This window comes from Mytilus galloprovincialis, chromosome 8 (genome assembly GCF_965363235.1).
Source record: "Mytilus galloprovincialis chromosome 8, xbMytGall1.hap1.1, whole genome shotgun sequence".
NCBI classification, from domain to species: domain Eukaryota; kingdom Metazoa; phylum Mollusca; class Bivalvia; order Mytilida; family Mytilidae; genus Mytilus; species Mytilus galloprovincialis.
In genome coordinates, this window is record NC_134845.1 from 2,132,330 (window position 1) to 2,156,388 (window position 24,059).

The 24,059-nt window shown below is 33.2% G+C and overlaps 1 protein-coding gene across 1 annotated transcript; it reads right to left on the minus strand.

Annotated features, from left to right (window-relative positions):
- Nucleotides 1-4,584: 4,584 nt before the first annotated feature.
- Nucleotides 4,585-23,020, minus strand: LOC143084855 (alcohol dehydrogenase class-3-like). The gene is made up of 11 exons (XM_076260908.1): nucleotides 22,881-23,020; nucleotides 18,845-18,946; nucleotides 18,105-18,243; nucleotides 16,337-16,427; nucleotides 15,582-15,714; nucleotides 10,659-10,745; nucleotides 10,030-10,159; nucleotides 9,496-9,626; nucleotides 6,679-6,814; nucleotides 5,903-6,038; nucleotides 4,585-4,867 (listed from the first exon to the last, which is right to left on the minus strand). Exons 1-11 carry the CDS (start codon nucleotides 22,899-22,901, stop codon nucleotides 4,837-4,839), a joined length of 1,137 nt encoding a protein of 378 aa, XP_076117023.1. The 5' UTR covers nucleotides 22,902-23,020; the 3' UTR covers nucleotides 4,585-4,836.
- Nucleotides 23,021-24,059: the final 1,039 nt, after the last annotated feature.

Genomic DNA, 24,059 nt, shown 5'->3' on the forward strand with positions numbered 1-24,059 from the left:
CATAATAAATGAGCTGTTCATAGTTGAAATTTGGTCATTTTGAGGTAAAATTTTCCTTGGTTGCTAAGGGAAATTATGTTCCTTAGCAACCGACAATAAGGACTGGGATGATTAAGATTTTAATGTGATTTTTATGAATAATGCAACTAACTTTGATGTTAGAGGTAGTTTTTCTCTCACATTATTTTTTTTTTATGTGGCCAGCTGCATATAGAATTGATGTTATATTGTGTGCACTAAAAGTTTTCAACAAATAACATAAAAAATTTAGATTCGCTGTACACGGATAAAATCTAAACTATTTTTCAAACACAACCAAATCACCTACCATGGCAGCATTTTGTCCAATCACAGAAATGATTTTCGAGCATGCGTATTCTGTTGCCATAGTTAAGCGTCCTTAAGTTCAAAGGGCACAAACCGAAACTATAGCGACTACGTCGGAAAAATATAGGGTGCTTTATACAATGGAAAGCTCAAAAATCCAAAGTTTACGGATTGGAATATAAATGTAAATAAAAAACAAATAAAAACTGGACAGGATCACTTAAGCTAGCTTTATATAGTAAAAATAAAGGGGACACCCCTGCCTCTATCTTACAACATATGTAATATGCAATATTATTGCAATATTTACCGGTGAAGTTTTGTTTTCTTATACAAATTATCATACTACTGATCACTCTAATGACCGATTGCTTTAAAATGTGCCGGTATTTTCGTCGTGAATTAATGAATACTCTGAACTATTGTTTATAATATATTTGACGGACATATTTTAGGTTAGAATATATCTCATACCTTGCGAACGATGGTGATAGTTCCGTTGAGAATGGAAACACACTTCTTAATCTCAGTCATCAATTGTTATTTATTTTTTTATGTTCTGTGGTCAGAATGAGCCTGATTGAAAATTGTCAATTAAGCAAAATCATCCAAGATACCAGGCTTATAAATTCTTCGAGATATAACTTTTGTTCCGACTTTCCGTATTTTTTACAAAGTCCAACGGTAAAGTTGAAAATAATTGATGTAGAATCTACAGCTACTTTTTAGTTTATCCACAATTAGAACATCCGACCATAGTTTTACACTTAAAAAACTTAGTGATAATTCTAAAGAATGTAACCAATGATTTGTATAATAAGAATCTTACTATAAAAATCCTTGTTAAAACAGAAAAGTTATGCAGCATTTTTCCATTCTATAGCAAAATTACTCCTTAAGCAATAATTCCTTCATGTCATGCTCTATGCTCATTTTAACATGGGTAGGCATTATATTTGTCGATATTTTACACTGAGCGTTAGCGAGTTGTAAAATGTGGTCAAATGTAATGCCTACCCATGTTTAAATGAGCATAGAGCATGACATGCATGAAGGAATTATTTCGATTCTAATAGGACCAATACTGTATTTTTATAGGTCGAAGCGTACGAAAATACCGTAAAAATCTTTGGCTATTCCCGTTTCCTCCCCGAGGAGTCTGTACATTACATTTACAATTTGATAAGTTTTTAAAAACTACGTGCAGGGAAAATATATGTTGTTTAATGAAAATATACAATAAAAGTTTATGTTAGCTGCTTAAATGTATATATTTTAATGGATAACGATTGAAATAACGTTAATATAAACAGTAAATTCGTGCGCATGTGTCAAACATATTTTGTGCTCATTAGAACACGGCTTAATTTACAAAGTGTAATAAGGACGCGATATTAGAATTCTAAATTGTATCCATGTAATTTTTTCTATGTACCCTATAAACACATCTTGGGAAATCAATACATAATTAAATACGAAAAGGTGACTTAATTAACTAGTTCTGGGGTGAAACAGGAAGACTTCTTCTTCTTTGTTTTTTTTATATATTCATTAATGATTTGATTAAAGATTTTCACATTCGAAAATTCTTTTCCAATAAAATTTAGTAATGTTGAATTTTTTATTTTGATGTATGCAGACGAGGCTCATATAATATTGATTCAAAATTGTAAAGGACAAAAAAAATACCTCACAACTCGGCGACAAAAAAAAAATTTAAAAAAGGAAAGAAAAACAACAATCTACAAAACACAACATAGAAACTAATGACCAAGCAATTCGAACACAAAAACATGGGGTGATCACATACGTTCTAAAAGGGTAAAACGATCCCGATCCAGATAGTGACAAATTGAATGTGCTTCGTAAATTTGAAGTAAATGGAGATAAATCAGAAGTGGTAGTTTTCAACTATTATAATAGAGAATCATTATATTGAAAATGTCGATAGATTGATGTACAAGATAGATAAGAGAGAGGCTAAATATACCAAAGGGACATTCAAAGTTTCAGTGGTTGTCGTATGTTAGTGTATAACATTGTTGTTTTTGTTTTATTATATTGTACATTGATAAGACCGTTAATTTTGTCACATTTGTCTTTTTAAGGCCTGTTATATATGACTATGCAGGCTTTGCTCATTGATGAAGGTCGTACGGCGACCTATATACATGCAGTTGTTAATTTATGTGTTACTTGGTCTTGTGGAGAGTTGTCTCAATGGCGATCATATACCACATCTCTATTTATATCATGAAAAAAAGACCGATGAACAAACTGATTTTGGTTCAGATTTTAGCAGTAATAACCGTCGTGTTGCAAAGGTCAAGTGAAGAATCGGTCTATTAGGAAACCGAACAATTCCGTGTTCCGGCATCGTTCGTGACGAACATACCCATTCAGATGTGTTTTTGATATGGCTATAACTATACAGCTGCAGCGTATGCAATTGTTATATATGTACGCTATTATTATTCAGATGTGTTTGTCACAAATGACCAATGATATACTCCAGAAAAAAAATTCTGAGGCACGTGCATTTGGTCCAACACGGCGTTTAGTATCCTTCTGAAGACTGTCATGGTATTTTCTGTTTTTCTTCGAGTTATATGTATTGTAACATCCCATTGATGACTTTTTATCACCCCATTGCTGTCGTCTGTCTTTTTCAATGATTATAATTTTACACTCGCATTCGGTTCATCGTTGTGAATTTAATACTTACATGTATAACATTCCTCTATGCATATTAATTTTTTTAAATGAGTTAACAAAGTACATTACAATTCAATTCAATTCAATGTTTTATTACATTACATCATATTTTGAACTTATTACAGAAACCTTTTCATAATTGCATAAATAAAAAATGAAGTAAAACCTCCATTAATGAAAGAAGAAGCGGGGGGGGGGGGGGGGGGGGGAGGGGGAAATTCCGAACAAACATCTTCATTTTAAAAAGTAAAATCACAAAAATACCTAACTCCGAAGAAAATTCAATCGGAAAGTCCCTATAAATCACATAGCAAAATCAAATAACAAAACACATCAAACGAATGGGCAACAAATGTCATACTCCTGACTTGGTACAGGCATTTTTAAATGTAGAAAATGGTGGATTGAACCTGGTTTTATAGCGCTAAACCACTCACTTGTACGACAGTCTCATCAAATTCCGTTATTTTACTACTCGCCGACTTGTTTCTTTATTATTATGAGGCTGACTTCATGCAAGAACTTCTTAGGAAGAAAGATAAGAAGTTAGCAATATCCTTTAACTCTACTTTCCGCTATATAGATGATGTTCTTTCACTAAACAATTCAAAATTTGGTGACTATGTGGAACGCATCTATCCAATCGAACTAGAAATAAAGGATACTACAGATACAGTTAAGTCGGCTTCATATCTTGACTTACATCTAGAAATTGACAATGAGGGTCGGTTGAAAACAAAACTTTACGACAAAAGAGATGATTTCAGCTTTACAATTGTGAACTTTCCATTTCTAAGTAGCAACATTCCAGCAGCACCTGCATACGGGGTATATATCTCCCAATTGATACGATATTCCCGTGCTTGCATTTCCTATCATGATTTTCTTGATAGAGGTTTGCTGCTCACAAGGAAGCTATTAAACCAAGAGTTTCAAATGGTGAAGTTGAAATCATCCCTTCGTAAATTTTACGGACGCCATCACGAGTTGGTTGACCGTTATGGAATAACCGTTTCACAAATGATATCGGATATGTTCCTTACGTCGTAACTACAATCCCCTTCCCTTTCATGAATATGACCTACCGAATTAGACTATTTACCGGATTTGTAATCACATAAGCAACACGACGGGTGCCACATGTGGAGCAGGATCTGCTTACCCTTCCGGAGCACCTGAGATCACCCCTAGTTTTTGATGGGGTTCGTGTTGTTTATTCTTTAGTTTTCTATGTTGTGTCGTGTGTACTATTGTTTTTCTGTTTGTCTTTTTCATTTTTAGCCATGGCGTTGTCAGTTTGTTTTAGATTTATGAGTTTGACTGTCCCTTTGGTATCTTTCGTCCCTCTTTTCTATTACAACGATGCGTGAACAAAACAGACATAATTATATTTAGACCATTATATATAGATATTCAATTTTCAGTAACTTGATATGGTAAAAAATGTTAGAGTGGGCAATGTTATACCTAGGGTTGCCCTTTTTGTTTTTGAAACTCTCAAATAAGTCACGCAATGGCAATACAGAGGCAATGAAAATATAATAGGTTAATATTAAGTTTATTCTAAGCATATAAAAACAAAGCGTTGAAGTCAATATGGCTCATCACCTTCTATACTTAAATCAGGGACAGTCTTTATTATAACATGTCTATAGACGACGTACTGTCCTTAAACTGACTGTTCTATAATTTCTGATTAATATTTTGGTAATTCCTTAAACCATTGTAGATAGAAATATGCGGCTTCCGCCATTTTTCTTTTCCCTAGAATTTTCTTCACTTTCTAACCAATAATTAAGCCCACATATCCAGGACAGTGCGCAAGCTGTAAGTAAAACAAAGATATCTTTATATATTTTTTTGTTTAGTATGTGTGTTATTTTTTAATAATTAATAAACTTGATATAGATTGCAAGTAAATATGTTCCATAAGTGTTACGCACAAGCTGCGTTTTTGACGCAGGTACACAGGCAAATTTCACTCACATCAATTTCACGTGAATTTAAATTCATGTGAATCTCACGTGAAATTCACGTTAATTTCACCTCAAACGAGCTTATACGTGAAACTCACGTGAAATAAGTTTTTGTGAGTTTCATGTGAATTTAATGTGAAACTCATGTGAATTTCACATATTAAAAGTCACGTAAAAAATTTAATGTGAAATTCACAAATTTAGTTAAAATCATGAAAAACATCAAATTTTATTGTTGTAAATTTCAGGTGAAATTTATGTGAAAAATTTCACATCAGATTCATGTGAATCTCAATTCATATTCACATGAAAATTTTCACGTGAGTTTCATGTATCAGCTCGATTGAGGTGAATTTCACGTGAAATTTTTCATGTGAGATTCATGTGAAATTCATGTGAACAAATTTTGCCTGTGTAATTGATACTCACATCTAAAAAAAGTAATACTATTTTCAATTCTGAATTATTTTATGTACATAGATGTACATACATCGGCATTGAACAAAATCGTGTGTTTCTGCAAAGTATTTTTTGACAGTTACTGAATTATTTAGTGTTGTCATAATAAATTGTTTTCGTTTTTGTAATAACTATATGTAAACTCGGTAACCGTGAGGAACACAGGTGAAGTAATATTTCGCCGGACAATAAGTAACCGATTAGGGGTGCTCAAAGCCAAAAATATAAAATACCAAAATATCTCTATATAATTATATACAAATGATCCAAACAGACTTTCGTGAAGTGTTATTTTGTGTTGTATAATACAACACTCGGGTGACTTATACTATAAGGAAGTAACCGTATCACAGAAGATCACGACCCTAATTTGATTTCCCAGTACGATGCTCTCTGTTCTATAACATATATGTAACTGTAGTCACCTTTTCCCAGAACGTAGAAGATCGAATCCTTCATTGATTTTATCCAAACCCATCTTATGAGTTACAAACTCGTCTACCATTAGTTTTTTATTCATGTACTCCGTCACTAAATTACTGATAGTTTTAACCTTGTAATCTGAAAAATAAATTATACCAATAAATAAGTTAAATGTCGACCTGCTAGCCAAAAAATAAATAAATAAAATATCGGCATAAAAGCTGGAAAAGAACTATGAATAAAAGGAGATGTGGGTATATGAGAACAATCCTTTGACATATTAAAACAAAGTCATTTTTGCCCGGCATTTGGTAGACGCCTTTAGTACACGTAGTTCTCTGTCGAATCGTTTCTCTACATCTTGTGCCTTTGAAAAACGTGACCAATATAACGTTCTAGAGCAAAACTTAACAGTACATCTTCATTACAGCTTCTGTCAAACATATATAAGCTAAATAGAAAAAAACTGAACAGCTTTTGTCAATGTAATACTCTTGACTCAATCATTCCTATAGTATCTACTTCATTGAAGGTCATTACACATACTGTTACATAATTTATAATGGGTACTAGTATTATATATCATTCTAAAGGTAAATGCAATATTGTATCTCTCTCCCACCAGCATAGAGTATAATCCAATCATCTGTCTCTTAAAATCATTGAAAATCATTGACATGGTTTGTGAAAAAAAGTACCGTTCCTCTATGACTTACCTCCATACAGAGATCCTATAACTTGTTTTCCCATGGTAATAGCGTAAGGGTTAGTGACTTACCTCCATACAGTGATCCTATAACTTGTTTCCCCATGGTAATAGCGTAAGGGTTAGTGACAAATTCGTCTGTAATGGGAGCAACCCCAATAATCAGCACTTTACCCCAACATCTGTGAACGGAGTCAAAAGCCACTTTCTAAATTAAAATAATTTAAGCATAATGCAATAAGTATTGATAGATTACCTTTCAGATACAGACTTTAAAAAGATACATTTAATTTATTTGCGAATCACATCCCCCTCAACAAGCAGATTATTTACAATTGATGTAACATAAAGAAAAAATTATAACAAATAAAGTAAGAAAAACTTATACAATGATACACACATTTAATGCTACAAAGTGTAGTCCAGTTCTACAAGCGGAAGGGTTTATAGCTGACTATGCGGTATTGACTTTGCTAATTGGTAAAGGCGGTATTTTCTCATTTGCAATCATACCACATCTTCTTTTTTTAGATTATATACGTAGCGTGAATCAAATACCACCACTGCTAAAGATCGAACGTATATATGTTACAGTGAATTTGTATAATCAGTGATTATGTAGAATCCCTGAAATTTTCAGGGATTATGTAGAATCACTGGCTAGTTTAGGGATTATATATAATCACTAAAATTTTCAGGGATTATGTAGAATCACTAGAAAAAATGTTAGGGATTATACATAATAACTGAAATGAAGAAATAGTTTTATTTATAAAGAAAATGAATAAAAGCCAAATAATTTATTCTATAAAATCATATATCAAACATCAATATAAACATTAATTGTAACATGTTAAGAAAAATACATCAAAATGATAACCCCATTTAAAAAAATGTTAGGCACAGTATATTAAAATGTTAAACGCAATATATTAAAATAATATGCGTCACATCTGTTTCTATCCCAATATCCACATTAAAAAAAAAACCTTTTCCTTCACATATCGAATCAAATTTTTCGACAATCCTATGAAAAATAAAGCGTTCAGTAAAACCATCTCAAGGTATCCCGAAAAGAAGGGAATGAGCAATCTTGAACCTGTTCAAGCAAAATACCATGTTAATTGACCAGGCAATATTCTTTTTCAGACTTTTTGTGAACAATTGCCAATGATTATGTTTTTTGGGTTTCCCTTTTCTTTTCCCCTGTAAAATTGCTATGAGAATATTACACCAAATACCAGCTTCCTCTAAATTTTGTTCTATTTATCAATCCTTAGTTCTGCCTGTTTTATCATCATGACCTTTAGATGCGTAAGTTCTCTCAGTTGAATTTTCTTGTTCATTTGAAAAAAAAATATAATAAAAAAACAAAAAAAATATAATAAAAAAAAAAAAAAAAAAAACATCACAAAACAGATGTTCCATAATCTTCTGTACCACAAATAACAAGCTCTGTGGATTTACAAATAGCAACAAACAATACATGTAAAGTAATCGCTATAAAGGGAATGTTGATTATTATTAATTTTGAAGTCTTTAACTTTATCTCGAAACCCTATGTTGGTTATATATTTAGATTATCCACTGTGTTTAAAAGCAAAATTATTTCATCTGGCAAGGAATATGAAAGAAAAAGATGATAATTTGTCTATATTATTTATTTTTTAACAAACAAAGGATCCTTACATTATTGATAATCCCTGAAATCATATTAGGGCATATGTAGAATAATTATTGAAATGTTCAGTGATTATGTAAAATCACTGGTCATATTCAGGGATTATATATAATTACTAATGATTTCAGTGATTCTACATATTCCCTGGAAAATCAGGGATTCTACATAATCCCTGATTATACAAATTCACTGTAACATATATATGTATACAACCCAATGCATGTCCCGCTAATCAAGGATGCATTTTTTTGTTTTACTTGGCACACCGGCCGAAATACCAGGTTCTGTTAATTGTTTATGTCAAGCTTATACATGTATAGTGTATAGACAGATGCTTGTCTTTAATTTATTAATCTATCGTACTATTGTTGTGTTTACATCTCATCAAGGATTTATATAGCAGTAAGGACGCGAATCTCTTGAACAGTTTACATAGCAGACTGTAGTGAAATAAGTGGCGTTCACAAATCGTACAAAACTCCTTACGTATAATGTTTTTCTTCTCGTTCCGTTGGTTGACATCGTTCGGTTTTATCAGTTTTTATGGACTTCCCCCTTTTTGATTTACCTAGGAGTTCTGTTTTATTGTTATACTTTCTTCATACATTTATTGAAAGATTTCTTTTGTGTTAGGTTTATCGTTTGTAATAACATGAAGATCGTCTAAATTTGTCTGTGGTTCTTTCTATCGCTAATTCAGTAAATCAAGAGAATTTAAGAAAAGTAACAGTGAATATTGTCAGTGTACACAGTCGGGATTCTACTTTGTCGAGATTATCTCCCCATTACGCCAGTTCATTTTCACAATCGTAAAAATGGAAGTATAATCCTGACTGTCCGACTGTACATGGAAGTAGAATCCTGACTGTCCGACTGTACATGGAAGTAGAATCCTGACTGTCCGACTGTACACGGAAGTAGAATCCTGACTGTCCGACTGTACACGGAAGTAGAATCCTGACTGTCCGACTGTACACGGAAGTAGAATCCTGACTGTCCGACTGTACATGGAAGTAGAATCCTGACTGTCCGACTGTACACGATTTGGTTTGATTATTTACATTAAGTTTTATCAACAGACGATTTGGCTTACCATGCATTTAAATGGATAGCTAATCATAGTCTTACCATCATCAAAACATTTAAAAAAATGCATACTCCTACCATAGTCTTGACATTACAAATACATGCAAAGTGCATATTCTTACCATAGTTTTAACATTGCCAATACATTCGAATGCATAGTCGAGTCCACCGTTTGTCATCTTTAACAGTACATCTTGAAGAGGATCCTTAAAATCTTTAGGATTCACTCCCTCCGTCATTCCAAACTTTTTCGCTATATGTTAAAGAAAGTTCCATTAAAATTTTCAAGAATTATTTTATACTTAATAATACAGTACATTTGTGCCGTATATTTATCAGCATTGTGCAAAGTACAAAGAATGAAAGAATTGAGGTTTCAGACTCACAGCAGAGAAGAATTCTTTCTAAGTAGAATCCATTTTACATTATTTGAAAATAATTAAGCTACCTGTTTTTTTCTCTCGGTATAGCTGACTTAAGTGGTTTTCTGAACTGGATTTCTAGATTTGTACACGGACTTTGAAGTTTAACAAGCATAGTAATCTCCGGAGAGATATTCCATTATATTTTTTTTTACTTTTAGAGATATCATTGTATCTTTCGAAATAACAGAGAAATAATTCGCATGCAAAAAAGAAATATGAAAAAGTCCTCACCTATTTCAAATTTGGCTGGATTGGTGTCTATTCCTATGATCCGAGACGCTCCTGCATTTCTACAGCCCATGACAACAGCTAAACCAATGGTACCTAATCCCCATACAGCACATACTGAACCGGGCTCTACCTAACAATAACGGTAAATCTTTCATAATTTATATTCAAACTTTTACAGTTGACCATGTTGACTTCATTCATTTAGTCTTATTCATCACATACTAAAATATCAAGCCATGATAGAAAAACGCTACCAATATTTTTTTTCTTTTCTGAGGTTTTTTATGGTACTGAAATCAAATGCAAGTTGTAGGACTGCAGAGTCTCTCCATGACAACTTTACTGGCAGCAATGTATAGAAAAAACAAACAAAAACTTCAGGCCTTGCAACAAGTAAAAGTTTCACTACTTATTTCATCGTTCTAGTATACAATTTTATCGAAATAATTAAATGTTTCCTTTTTGTTTTTAAAAGCGTACTTATGCACATTTATAGTATGCATCACATTAAATATGCCTAGGTAAATGCTATTTCATCCCAATAAATTTAAAAAATGATTCATTCGGTTCATAATTCTATTTTATCCGAAAGCACAAAATGAAACGACAAAATGTAAACAAATTCTTACCTTGGCAGTATTGATAGCAGAACCATATCCCGTTGCAATGCCACATCCTAGTAAACAAGCCTTGTCTAGTGGTGCGGCTGGGTCTATCTGCAATACAAATGGCAATCAGGTCTGACATTAGACGGTAGAAGCTAATATCGAACATCTCTAAGCCTCAGAAAAACATGCAAGACTAAGGACATGCAGAGGCTCCTGACTTGACACACTGATCAAAGTTAGAACAAAGAAACAAAACGCAAAAACATTAAAAAGATAAGAACAATTTGATTATTTACTGGAGTTCAGATAATAGACAGGAATACTGTACCTTGACACAAGACCACTCCGATGCCACTGTGTATTGGCTGAAAGTACTGGTGTTCAGATAATGATAGACTTGAATACTGTACCTTGACACAAGACCACTCCGATGCCACTGTATATTGGCTGAAAGTACTGGTGTTCAGATAATGATAGATTGGTTTACTGTACCTTGACACAAGACCACTCCGATGCCACTGTGTATTGTCTGAAAGTACTGGTGTTCAGATAATGATAGATTGGTTTACTGTACCTTGACACAAGACCACTCCAATGCCACTGTATACTGACTGAAAGTACTGGTATTCAGATAATGATAGATTGGTTATCTGTACCTTGACACAAGACCACTCCGATGCCACTGTATATTGACTGAAAGTACTGGTGTTCAAATAATGATAGATTGGTTTACTGTACCTTGACACAAGACCACTCCGATGCCACTGTATACTGACTGAAAGTACTGGTATCCAGATAATGATAGATTGGTTTACTGTAAAATTGAGAAAGGAAATGGTGAATATGTCAAAGCGACAACCACCCGACCATAGAGCAAACAACAGCCGAAGGCAACCAATGGGTCTTCAATGTAGCGAGAATTCCCGCACCCGTAGGTGTCCTTCAGCTGGCCCCTAAAATATGCATAATAGTACAGTGATAATGGACGTCATACTAAACTCCGAATTATACACAAGAAACTAAAATTTAAAATCATACAAGACTAACAAAGGCCAGAGGCTCCTGACTTGGGACAGGCGCAAAATTGCGGCGGGGTTAAACATGTTTATGAGATCTCAACCCTCCCCCTATACCTCTAGCCAATGTAGAAAAGTAAAAGAATAACAATACGCACATTAAAATTCAGTTCAAGAGAAGTCCGAGTCTGATGTCAAAAGATGTAACAAAAGAAAATAAATAAAATGACAATAATACATAAATAACAACAGACTACTAGCAGTTAACTGACATGCCAGCTCCAGACCTCAATTAAACTGATTGAAAGATTATGTCTTCATCATATGAATATCAGGTACAATCCCTCCCGTTAGGGGTTTAGTATCATACTATCATAAAATATATGAGAAGAACATAACCCGTGTCATGCCAACAACTGTTTTTTTAGAAGTAAATGTGTTTAGTTCCGATGCAAAGACCCTATCAGTGAATCAATGTTAAAGCCAAAATATGCAATCTTTAATGACCTGACAACAGTATCGTAACTATATCCCCTTTTAATAAGTCTATTTAAAGGTTTTGTTAGTTTCTGAGGAGAATACTGACATTTTTGTGCTTTATAAAGAATATTTCCATAAAATTTTGGATGTGAAATACCTGAACGTATAAGATGTCTGCATGTTGGGTTATATTTACGAATTATTTCCTTATACCGGTGATAAAATTTAGTAAATGTTTTGACCAGTTTGTGATATCGAAAACCCTGGTGTAATAATTTTTCAGTAATACATAAATTTCTCTCGCTAAAATCTAATACATTGTTACATACACGAGCGAATCGTACAAGTTGAGATATATAAACACCATAAGATGGTGACAAGGGAACGTCACCATCTAAAAATGGATAATTAACAATAGGAAATGAAAAATCATCTCTTTTATCATAAATTTTTGTATTAAGCTTCCCGTTTATGATATAGATATCAAGATCGAGGAAAGGGCAGTGGTCATTGTTATCATTAGCTTTATTTAAAGTAAGTTCTACAGGATAAATTTCTTTAGTATACATACTGAAGTCGTCATTATTTAGAGCCAATATATCATCCAAATATCTAAAAGTATTGTTAAATTTTTGTATCAAATGTTGTTTTGATGGGTCTTTGCTAATTTTAGTCATAAATTGTAACTCATAACAATACAAAAACAGGTCCGCAATAAGTGGTGCACAGTTAGTCCCCATTGGAATTCCAATAACTTGACGATATACGGAATCTCCAAAGCGAACAAAAATGTTATCAAGTAAAAATTCAAGTGCATAAATAGTATCAAAGCATGTCCAATTGACATAGTTCTTTTGTTTATTGCTACTAAAAAATGATCTAAAAGAGTTTGAACATATGTACTCGCATTCCGACTTTTTAAATGCCCAGTTAATTAGGGATGTGAATTTTTTCTTAATAAGAATATGAGGCAAAGTGGTATATAGGGTAGAAAAATCAAAACTTTGAACAGATTCAAAATCACCAATATATGCATGCAATTTATCTAGTACTTCCAACGAGTTTTTGACACTCCAAAAGTAATTAATTCCACTATTTTCAAAGGCCTTATTTGAACAATTTATTATCAGGTTTTTTATTGTACCAAGTGTACTAGTAAGTAAAACAGACAATTTAGTAGTAGAACAATGGCTGGAAGATGAAATAAATCTATATTTGTAAGGTTTTTTGTGCAGCTTCGGAAGCCAGTACATAGTTGGGACTTTCATTGTGTTTGGTTCTGCTTGTAAAGAAGTAGCTAAAAGTTTATGTTTGTTACAGATGTCGTTTTCTGAAAATGAAGTCAGTTGGAATGTTGGTGAATTCGTGATTTCCTTTTGCAGAACCTCTATATAAAATTTACGTCAAACAATAATGATATTATTAGCAGCTTTATCAGCCGGGACAAAAACAAATTCCTTGGCTAGTTCTGTTAGTTTATTTTTGATACGCGAAATAGGGTTTTTATAGTTTTTGTTGAGGGTAAAATGTTCTTTAAAATGTTGTATTCGAATATCAACTATCTTCATTACTGAATTAATAAAAGAGTCCAAAGATTTTTTGTCAGCTTTTTCCCGTTTTACCCATTTCAAACAGTAGGCGCGGAGTGAGTCGTTGATGATATTACGACACTCATTCCAGTTAATAGTTGACGGGGGACGATATTTAGGTCCTTTACTGAGGAATGATTTTAACTCTCGGTCGCGAACGATGTTAAGGTCTCCTGTTATAACATGGGAAATTGGTCCATAGGTGTATTCTGAATTACTGCAATTACACGACATAGGTGTATTTTCAGTGATATTTACATCTTTACACAATTGGCTATAATTAAACACATATTTTCGGGTAGATTTCTTGTAAATATAACAAATGAGAGGGAGTTCAGTATTATCAAAATATCCAGGAATTTGGTCTTTAACAGAATGGTCGTTAAAAATACCGGCAATATTTACAAAATCAAAACCTTTATTGACATACTTTATTTTAATAAAATGTTTTTTATGATCTTCAGGTCGATCAATTTTTGGAAACAGTTTAGAATAACAATATGCCATTATAATTTGGACAATTTCATACTTAGGACTGTAATATGAAATTGTGTTGCAATCCTCTAAAATTTTATTTAATTTATTTATAGATAAAGAACAAAGCTTGGTTAACAGATAATGTCTGCCGTTGTTTTTTGAAATGGAAATTAGGTCCGAAATATTTGTATGGTTGGTCCGAAATTTTCTTTGATTGCGATTTTTTCTGCGTCCATGAGAACGATTTTTACGAACAGTTTTAGAAACTATATCCAAAATGTTAACAGAATCGGTTCTTGATATATTGCCAATTCCCATGATATTATCATTAAGACCGAGAGGGTAGACTGTCTGTAATTTTTTAATCCAATTTAATTCATTTATTTTTCGTGATCGTACAAACTTGGAATGAGATTCACCAGGCTGCTTATTTACTACTTCTAAAGGTTGAACTGTTAAATATTTAATAGGATGACTGTGCTTCTTAAGATGTTGATAAATGATACTTTTGAATTTATTGGGTCTTTTAAAACGATACAGGTGTTCTTGCGTGCGTTTAGATAAATATCGCCCAGTTTCACCTACGTACTGAATACCGCATCCCGGTTTGTTTCATGTGAGTAAATAAATAATACTGTTTGTTTTTCAAGTAATATCAGTTTCAAAATTTAGAGAAAATGTGCGACCATTAAATGTGGACCTTACTGTATTGTTGGTGGAAAGACGGGGACACGTAAGTCATTTTTTGGCATGACACTTATCGATAGAAGGGTAACCACGATTTTTATTGTTAAAAACGTTAGCTATAGTAGTATTTTTAGATAAGCGATTCTGAAGATTGAGACGTGTAGATACCCTTTGAACGAGTTTAGTATTTAATATTTTTGACACAAGACCACTCCGATGCCACTGTATATTGACTGAAAGTACTGGTGTTCAGATAATGATAGACTTGAATATTGTACCTTGACACAAGACCACTCCGATGCCACTGTACACTGACTGAAGGTACTGGTATTCAGATAATGATAGATTGGTTTACTGTACCTTGACACAAGACCATTCCGATGCCACTGTGTATTGGCTGAATGTACTGGTGTTCAGATAACGATAGATTGGTTTACTGTACCTTGACACAAGACCACTTCGATGCCACTGTATACTGACTGAAAGTACTGGTGTTCAGATAATGATAGACTTGAATATTGTACCTTGACACAAGACCACTCCGATGCCACTGTATACTGACTGAAAGTACTGGTGTTCAGATAATGATAGATTGGTTTACTGTACCTTGACACAAGTCTGAAGACCATCAAGATTCCACTGTATACTGGCTGAAACTACTGGTATTCAGATAATGATAGATTGGTTTACTGTACCTTGACACAAGACCATTCCGATGCCACTGTATACTGACTGAAAGTACTGGTGTTCAGATAATGATAGATTGGTTTACCATTACAACTAAACCGAACAGTTCCATCCAACATTCCTCCCTTCAAATAATGTTCTCTGAAAGTTAAAGATACAAGTACAGCCATTTGGTTTAGTTTTGCAAATCCTTATAGTATATTAACTCAACTGCCAAAAAAAAACTCCCCTACGAATAATTATCATCGTTTTATAACAAATTTATTGCTCAGAAATACAAAAACGCACAAATATTTAAGCAAGGCTGATATAAATGTCAAGATGTATTTCGTTGGTCTATAACGTCGAGTCAAAGGTTCATAAGTTTGGATGCTTCCAAATGCATACATTATTCGTTAGAAGCCATACTGTGACCTTACGGCATGTCTTGGTTCGTATGTGTTGTAAGGTTTACGCCTTATTCCATTGTTCCTTTCAAATGAATGAAATATGCATTCGAATTATACAAGATACAAAATTGAGAATGGAAACGGGGAATGTATACATTCAGTTTTCCATATCAGAATGGTGTTAATCATATATTTTGTAGTATTTTCCCTTATACGTAAAATTACAAAAAAACGAAAAAGTGGTATATCGCAGCTTTTGTTACATATATGTAGAAATATAATCAAAAGTATTATGATTCAACTTGATGACAACAATTATAATGTTCGTGAAAAAGTAAGTAATTGTATAAATTATAAGATTTGTTTAGTTATACCCTTTCAACACTTCACAGACATTGGTTTTTCCACTCTTACATGTTCTACACTGGTTACACTGCCCCATAAACGATGGAATCACGTGGTCACCTATTAAAACAGCGTCATTACTTAGTACTAATTATGTGTTATATATAATTTATAGAATGTACTGTTGTACTCAATACAGTATTTAACTTGCTACAGCCCCCATAGGTAAATATGCAAAATTACGAAACTAAAAGTTATCATTAATTGCAAATTTGTAAATCACTTTTTTAAACCAGGACTGTACACATTCATACTCTAAGACGTCACACGAGTTAACCATGACATTGAAAATTAAAAGATTTATAGATTTAAAGCTATTGTTAAAATTTAACAGATAAACTGTTCAAGTGTTACAGATATATGATATAAATTTTATTGAAGGCTAAAATGTAAACTTTCAGCAAGGCTGATATAAAAGTTTTATCATTATAGCATTAGCATTCTTAAAAGTCCCGAATAATTGTTCTAAATTTCCATAAAAAGTTATGTTTAAAGGTAAGAAACAGAAGGATATACATTGTATATCGTAACATACAGTTTTATAAATGGATAGAAAGTATTCTATAAGATTCAAGCATGATGTTATTTTCTAGTATACTGTTCAAGTGTTATAGATTTATGATATAAATTTTATTGAAGGCTAAAATGTAAACTTTCAGTTTTATCATTATAGCATTTGCATTCTTAAAAGTCCCGAATAATTGTTCTAAATTTCCATAAAAAGTTATGTTTAAAGGTAAGAAACAGAAGGATATACATTGTATATCGTAACATACAGTTTTATAAATGGATAGAAAGTATTCTATAAGATTCAAGCATGATGTTATTTTCTAGTATACTGTTCAAGTGTTATAGATTTATGATATAAATTTTATTGAAGGCTAAAATGTAAACTTTCAGTTTTATCATTATAGCATTTGCATTCTTAAAAGTCCCGAATAATTGTTCTAAATTTCCATAAAAAGTTATGTTTAAAGGTAAGAAACAGAAGGATATACATTGTATATCGTAACATACAGTTTTATAAATGGATAGAAAGTATTCTATAAGATTCAAGCATGATGTTATTTTCTAGTATACTGTTCAAGTGTTATAGATTTATGATATAAATTTTATTGAAGGCTAAAATGTAAACTTTCAGTTTTATCATTATAGCATTTGCATTCTTAAAAGTCCCGAATAATTGTTCTAAATTTCCATAAAAAGTTATGTTTAAAGGTAAGAAACAGAAGGATATACATTGTATATCGTAACATACAGTTTTATAAATGGATAGAAAGTATTCTATAAGATTCAAGCATGATGTTATTTTCTAGTATATCAAACTTCGTAGTGTATAAATGTATATTGATTTTTCATTTCAGAGTAAAGGCGAAAAATCACATATACATGTACGTTTCATATTTAACACAGTAATTCAAATTTCTATATTTTTTTATCATACAATATCTCCGATATGTCATGGTAATTCTCAGAAGATAACAATAACGAAACTAACAAACTAAAGTGAGAATGCTTTTACCAAGAAAGTTGAATAGAACAACAAAGGTGTGAGTTAGCTGTTAGACTTTTTTTTTAACATGACTTCACTTTGGTTTTTTACCGCTAGGAGAGATGAGTTTGCCCCATGTACTTATATATAGCCAATTTTATTATATAAGTATATGACACTATCTCGTTTGACCCATGTGCTTTATCGATATCCCTCTGATTCTGTCCCTAAAATAGTTCTAGTACCAGCTTTAAACTCCGTCACGCCCTCTCCAACACTCTCTACGATACCAGCCCCCTCGTGTCCCAGAATAGAATCCACAATCCAAGGTCTCGATCCACCCAAGTAGTTTTCATCACTGTGACATATACTAGAGTACATTATCTACAAATATAAACAAAAATGTGTTAAACAGATGTCTTTTCTACAAGTTGAGAGAGATAATGAAAGAAAAAAACAAAAACCAGGCGCCGATCCTACTACATGTGAGTTGAATACTATGATCCGGTCCCTTCGACTACTGTATTTTGAAAAGGGGGTTCCAACATCAGGAACACCATGAAAAGTTTACATAGTTAAAAAAAAAAGAAAAAGAAAAAGGGGGTCTAACCCCCGGAACTCCCCCTTGATCCGCAAATGAAAAAAAACCACACTAGCTTACTAGAAGGAGCACATTGACTAGTTTGTTAATGTCTTAACCCTCTGCCTTTTCATTTCGATAGGTGGATTATCAAACGATATCGTAAAGTACATCCAATATAAATCAACAAACAAACAGCACTTTACAAGGAGGCATTTCAAAAATACACCAAGAAACAAGAAAAAACGAAAACTGGCACAAACCATCCTACAAAAAGGCAAAGGTTGAGAAACACATATGGACTTAACTTACGGACGGACGGATGTACACACAGACACATATTTCAATAATTACTTGATACATTCCGAATAACATCCCATGAATGTTCAAATTTAATTTAGTTACCTTAATTCTGAGTTCACCAGCTTTCGGTGGCGCAACCTCAATATTTTCTATTATCAGTGGTTTCTTGTGTTCCCGCATGACAGCAGCCTTGCATTTTATAATCTGAAATAGATTGGTATGGCAAGCCGTTCTCGTCAAAACTATGTTTAAACCCTTTTTTCGAAAAAAATACACACTGAGATTTAAAAACTTAAAATAACACACTGAGAAATCGAAATTACACACTGAGATTTAAAAAAATTAAAAACACACACTGAGAATTCAAAATTACACACTGAGATTTTAAAAAGACACACTGAGATGAAATAAATTGAAAAACACACACTGAGAATTGTTAATTACACACTGAGATTTAAAAAATATACACTGAGATTAATATGCAAATTACTAATGAATATTCATGAGATGAATAATTCAACAGATTAATATCTTGATCTCAAGAACTCTTGTCATTATAATGAAATGCGATTCCTTCAACCAACATTCGTAATAAATTTCAAGACTTAAAAATCGCTCATATTCATAAGTTTGTTGCCTATCCTGATTTTGCAAGGTAATATTTTATATTTGTGTTTCGTTTATATGCTATAATAGACACTTGAGTAAAAATTTCACTGCATTCTTTGGGTTTTTTTTTGCAGATTGTTCCAATGTTTTCTTATAATTTTAATAAAGTTTTTTACCATTTTGTTATATTTTGTAATAAGAGTAAGTGGGTATTTTTCTTGTTCTTGTATTTATAAAGGTTTTTTTTATAAATAATTTGGAACCAAATCGAAGGACTAACGAGTTCTGTCCCCTAGTTGTTTTAAGCTTGTAATAGATTCAGATTAAGTATGCTAATTAGATATGTGCGCATAAAAAGTGCGCACAAATCTCAGTGTGTAATTTTAAATTCTCAGTGTGTAATTTCAAATTCTCAGTGTGTGTTTTCAGTTTATTTATTCTCAGTGTGTGTTTTTGAAATCTCAGTGTGTAATTTTCAATTCTCAGTGTGTGATTTTCAATTTTCAGTGTGTCTTTTTCATTTTTGTAATCTCAGTGCGTCTTTATGAAATCTCAGTGTGTAATTTTTAATTCTCAGTGTGTAATTTTTAATTCTCAGTGTGTGTTTTGGAGTTTTTAAATCTCAGTGTGCTTTGTTGCAATTCTCAGTGTGTAAATTTTTCGAAATATGGTTTAAACATAGTTTTGACGAGAACGGCTTGCCATAGATTGGGGAACATGTTAAATTCTGAAATAGATCGAAAAACATGTCAAAGTCTGAATTATACTTTCATGTGTTCCCGAATGACAGTAGCCTTGTATTTTATTATCTGAAATAAAATGAGTGACATGCCAAAGAATACGACATAGATTAAGGATATATTATAATTGACGAGTAGTCTAAAATAAATTAAGGATATATTTTACTCAACAATTGATCACACAGTAATGTTATAATGTGGAACAGACTAAAAGATGATTTTAAAGTCTAAAATAAACTAAAAACATCTTCAATTCTGAAACAGACTAAAGACATCGTTTTGGCTGAAACGATTAGTATGAAATAAATTACGCAGAAAAATATTAAAAGTATCTAATAATCTGAAATATGTTTAAGGTATCTTATAGTCTGGCATTCATTATATATAGACGAAGTAGGAAATAGATTAAAGACATCTTATAGTCTGTAATAGATAAGGGACACCTTATAGTCTGAAATGTTTAATGTCATCTATTTCTGAAATAAACCAAAAGCGTCTTATAGTCTGACATGTATAACAGATAAACTTACTTTCCATAATCAAATGAAGTAATGAACTCTCTTCGTAAAAAGAAACTGGTTGGAATTTTGGAGATACGACTGATACTTTTTAAACTTTGATAACAATGATTTATCTCGAATGACACCGTAAGCTTTCCCCACGACAATACTGTTTTTCTATAATTTTGAATTAACCAAGTGTATACTATTCAGATAACAAAGTACCGACGAGGCAAACTTGGACGGATATTTAATGTTGTACTCAGTCTCTCAATAACCTGTCATATAAAGATTGTTTGTCTGAAGATAGTGACGATGGCCGGTCACATCTCAAAAAGTTGTCTGCGTATTGTGACGACGGCTGGTCATATATACAAAAAAATCGTTTGAAGATAGTGACGACGGCCGGTCACATCTCAAAAAGTTGTCTGCGTATTGTTACGACGCTGGTCATATATATATATATAAATCGTTTGAAGATAGTGACGACGGCCGGTCACATCTAAAAAATTTAGTCTGCGTATTGTGACGACGGCTGGTCATATATATAAAAAATCGTTTGAAGATAGTGACAACGACCGGTCACATCTCAAAATGTTGTCTGCGTATTGTGACGACGGCTGGTCATATATATAAAAAATTCGTTTGAAGATAGTGACGACGGCCGGTCACATCTCAAAAAGTTGTCTGCGTATTGTTACGACGGCTGGTCATATATATATATATATATAAATCGTTTGAAGAAAGTGACGACGGCCGGTCACATCTAAAAAATTTAGTCTGCGTATCGTGACAACGGCCGGTCACATCTTCAAACATGTGTGTCTGCATATCGCGACGACGACCAGTCACATCTAAAAACGTTTGTATGGACATCATGACGACGGCCGGTTATATCTATAATTATGTTTATCTGGACATCATACGACGGTGGTCACATCATAAAAATGTTTGTCTGAAGAACGTGACGATGACCGGTCACATCTAAAAATTGTTTGTCTGAAGAACGTGACGCACCGGTTACATCTAAAACTGTTTGTCTGAAGAACGTGACGACGGCCGGTCACATCTAAAAATGTTTGTCTGAAGAAAGTGACGACGGCCGGTCACATCTAAAAAATGTTTGTCTGAAGAACGTGACGCACCGGTCACATCTAAAAATATTTGTCTGAAGAACGTGACGACGGCCGGTCACATTTAAAAATGTTTGTCTGAAGAAAGTGACGACGGCCGGTCATATCTAAAAATGTTTGTCTGAAGAACGTGACGATGACCGGTCACATCTAAAAATTGTTTGTCTGAAGAACGTGACGACGGCCGGTCACATCTAAAAATGTTTGTCTGAAGAACGTGAAGATGACCGGTCTCATCTAAAACTGTTTGTCTGAAGAACGTGACGACGGCCGGTCACATCTAAAAGTGTTTGTCTGAAGAACGTGACGATGACCGGTCTCATCTAAAACTGTTTGTCTGAAGAACGTGACGACGGCCGGTCACATCTAAAAATGTTTGTCTGAAGAAAGTGACGACGGCCGGTCACATCTAAAAAATGTTTGTCTGAAGAACGTGACACACCGGTCACATCTAAAACTGTTTGTCTGAAGAACGTGACGACGGCCGGTCACATTTAAAAATGTTTGTCTGAAGAAAGTAACGACGGCCGGTCATATCTAAAAACGTTTGTCTGAAGAACGTGACGATGACCGGTCACATCTAAAACTGTTTGTCTGAAGAACGTGACGACGGCCGGTCACATCTAAAAATGTTTGTCTGAAGAAAGTGACGACGGCCGGTCACATCTAAAAAATGTTTGTCTGAAGAACGTGACGCACCGGTCACATCTAAAAATGTTTGTCTGAAGAACGTGACGACGGCCGGTCACATTTAAAAATGTTTGTCTGAAGAAAGTGACGACGGCCGGTCATATCTAAAAATGTTTGTCTGAAGAACGTGACGATGACCGGTCACATCTAAAAAAATTGTCTGAAGAACGTGACGACGGCCGGACACATCTAAAAACGTTTGTATGGACATCATGACGACGGCCTGTCATATCTATAATAATGTTAATCTGGACATCATACGATAGTGGTCACATCATAAAAATGTTTGTCTGAAGAACGTGACGACGGCCGGTCACATCTGAAAATGTTTGTCTGAAGAACGTGACGATGGCCGGTCTCATCTAAAATATGTAGGCATCGTAATAATGTATTAGTTTTTAACTTGCATCAAGAAGACAATTGCAATAATAACTTAATACATGTACTTGAAAAAAAATAGTTCTACCTTTCCAGTGGTGTCAGCCATCTTGTCAACTCTGCGGAAATTAGACGAAACCTTGAATGTGCTCTTGTTTTAATAAGATAAAATAGATTTGACACTTAGGTCACCAGTATAGAGATATAGGCATGCCATTGAAGAGCTGATTATGCAAATGCAGTGATGGACTAGAATTTTTATCTATCCATGTAAATAGTTCGGTCGAGTTAAGTGATTTAGTATTTAAACATTGAGGGGAACTCTACGATAATGATCTATTAACTTACACATGTTATATTGATAGGTCTAGTACTTATGAGTTCCATTCTCAGCACATACAATACAAAGTTCATGGTACTGCCTTAAAACTATATACTGGTACAGATGGGTCATATGTTGGTGCATACAGATGATATATGTTTATCATAGCCAACCATGCTAGACCCCCATGTTTACCCAAGGTCCATACATCTCTGTAGTATAACATGTAGTAAATCATACAATAACTGTATAAGTCGGTAAATTAAATTTATTATGTAATTACTAGCTAAGAATGTGTAAGAAGGTTGTAAAGTTCAAATTTCGAAAGCTCACAACTGTCACATGAACACGTAAATCGTAAAGTGTAATATTTTTATCCTGACTAAAATAAATTCTGGTGGTGGATATACTGAATTCATACCCCCCCCCCCCCTCGATGGGAGAGACCTGGTGGAATCTGTTCTGTCTCTCTCTTTCCTAGTATTTATAGCGTCTCTGTAATCCTGATATTGTACAAGGTTATTTAACGTCCACCGAATACATGTACTAGTTTGTATTTTAGGTTTCGTATTTTGAATAAAGTTATTATTTGTCTACAGGATACATCCTTTTATCAACAATGGAATATAATTCACCCAAGTATATCAATAGACACTTTTGTAACTGTGTTATTCACTTCACGATAAATTGTCCAAATATAAAAAAGACGATGTGGTATGATGGCTAATGAGACAACTCTCCACAAGAAACTAAATGACACAGATTTTTTTTTATGATTCTTAAAATAATTGTAACACCACTTGTGTTTTTAACTGCATTACACATTTGTTGCTCTGTGATTAGATTATGTTATAACCCCATTATTTTACTACATATATCATCAATATTAAACATAGTGGGTCATACTCATTATTTGGTAAGAATTAATAGACATGCAAAAAAGAC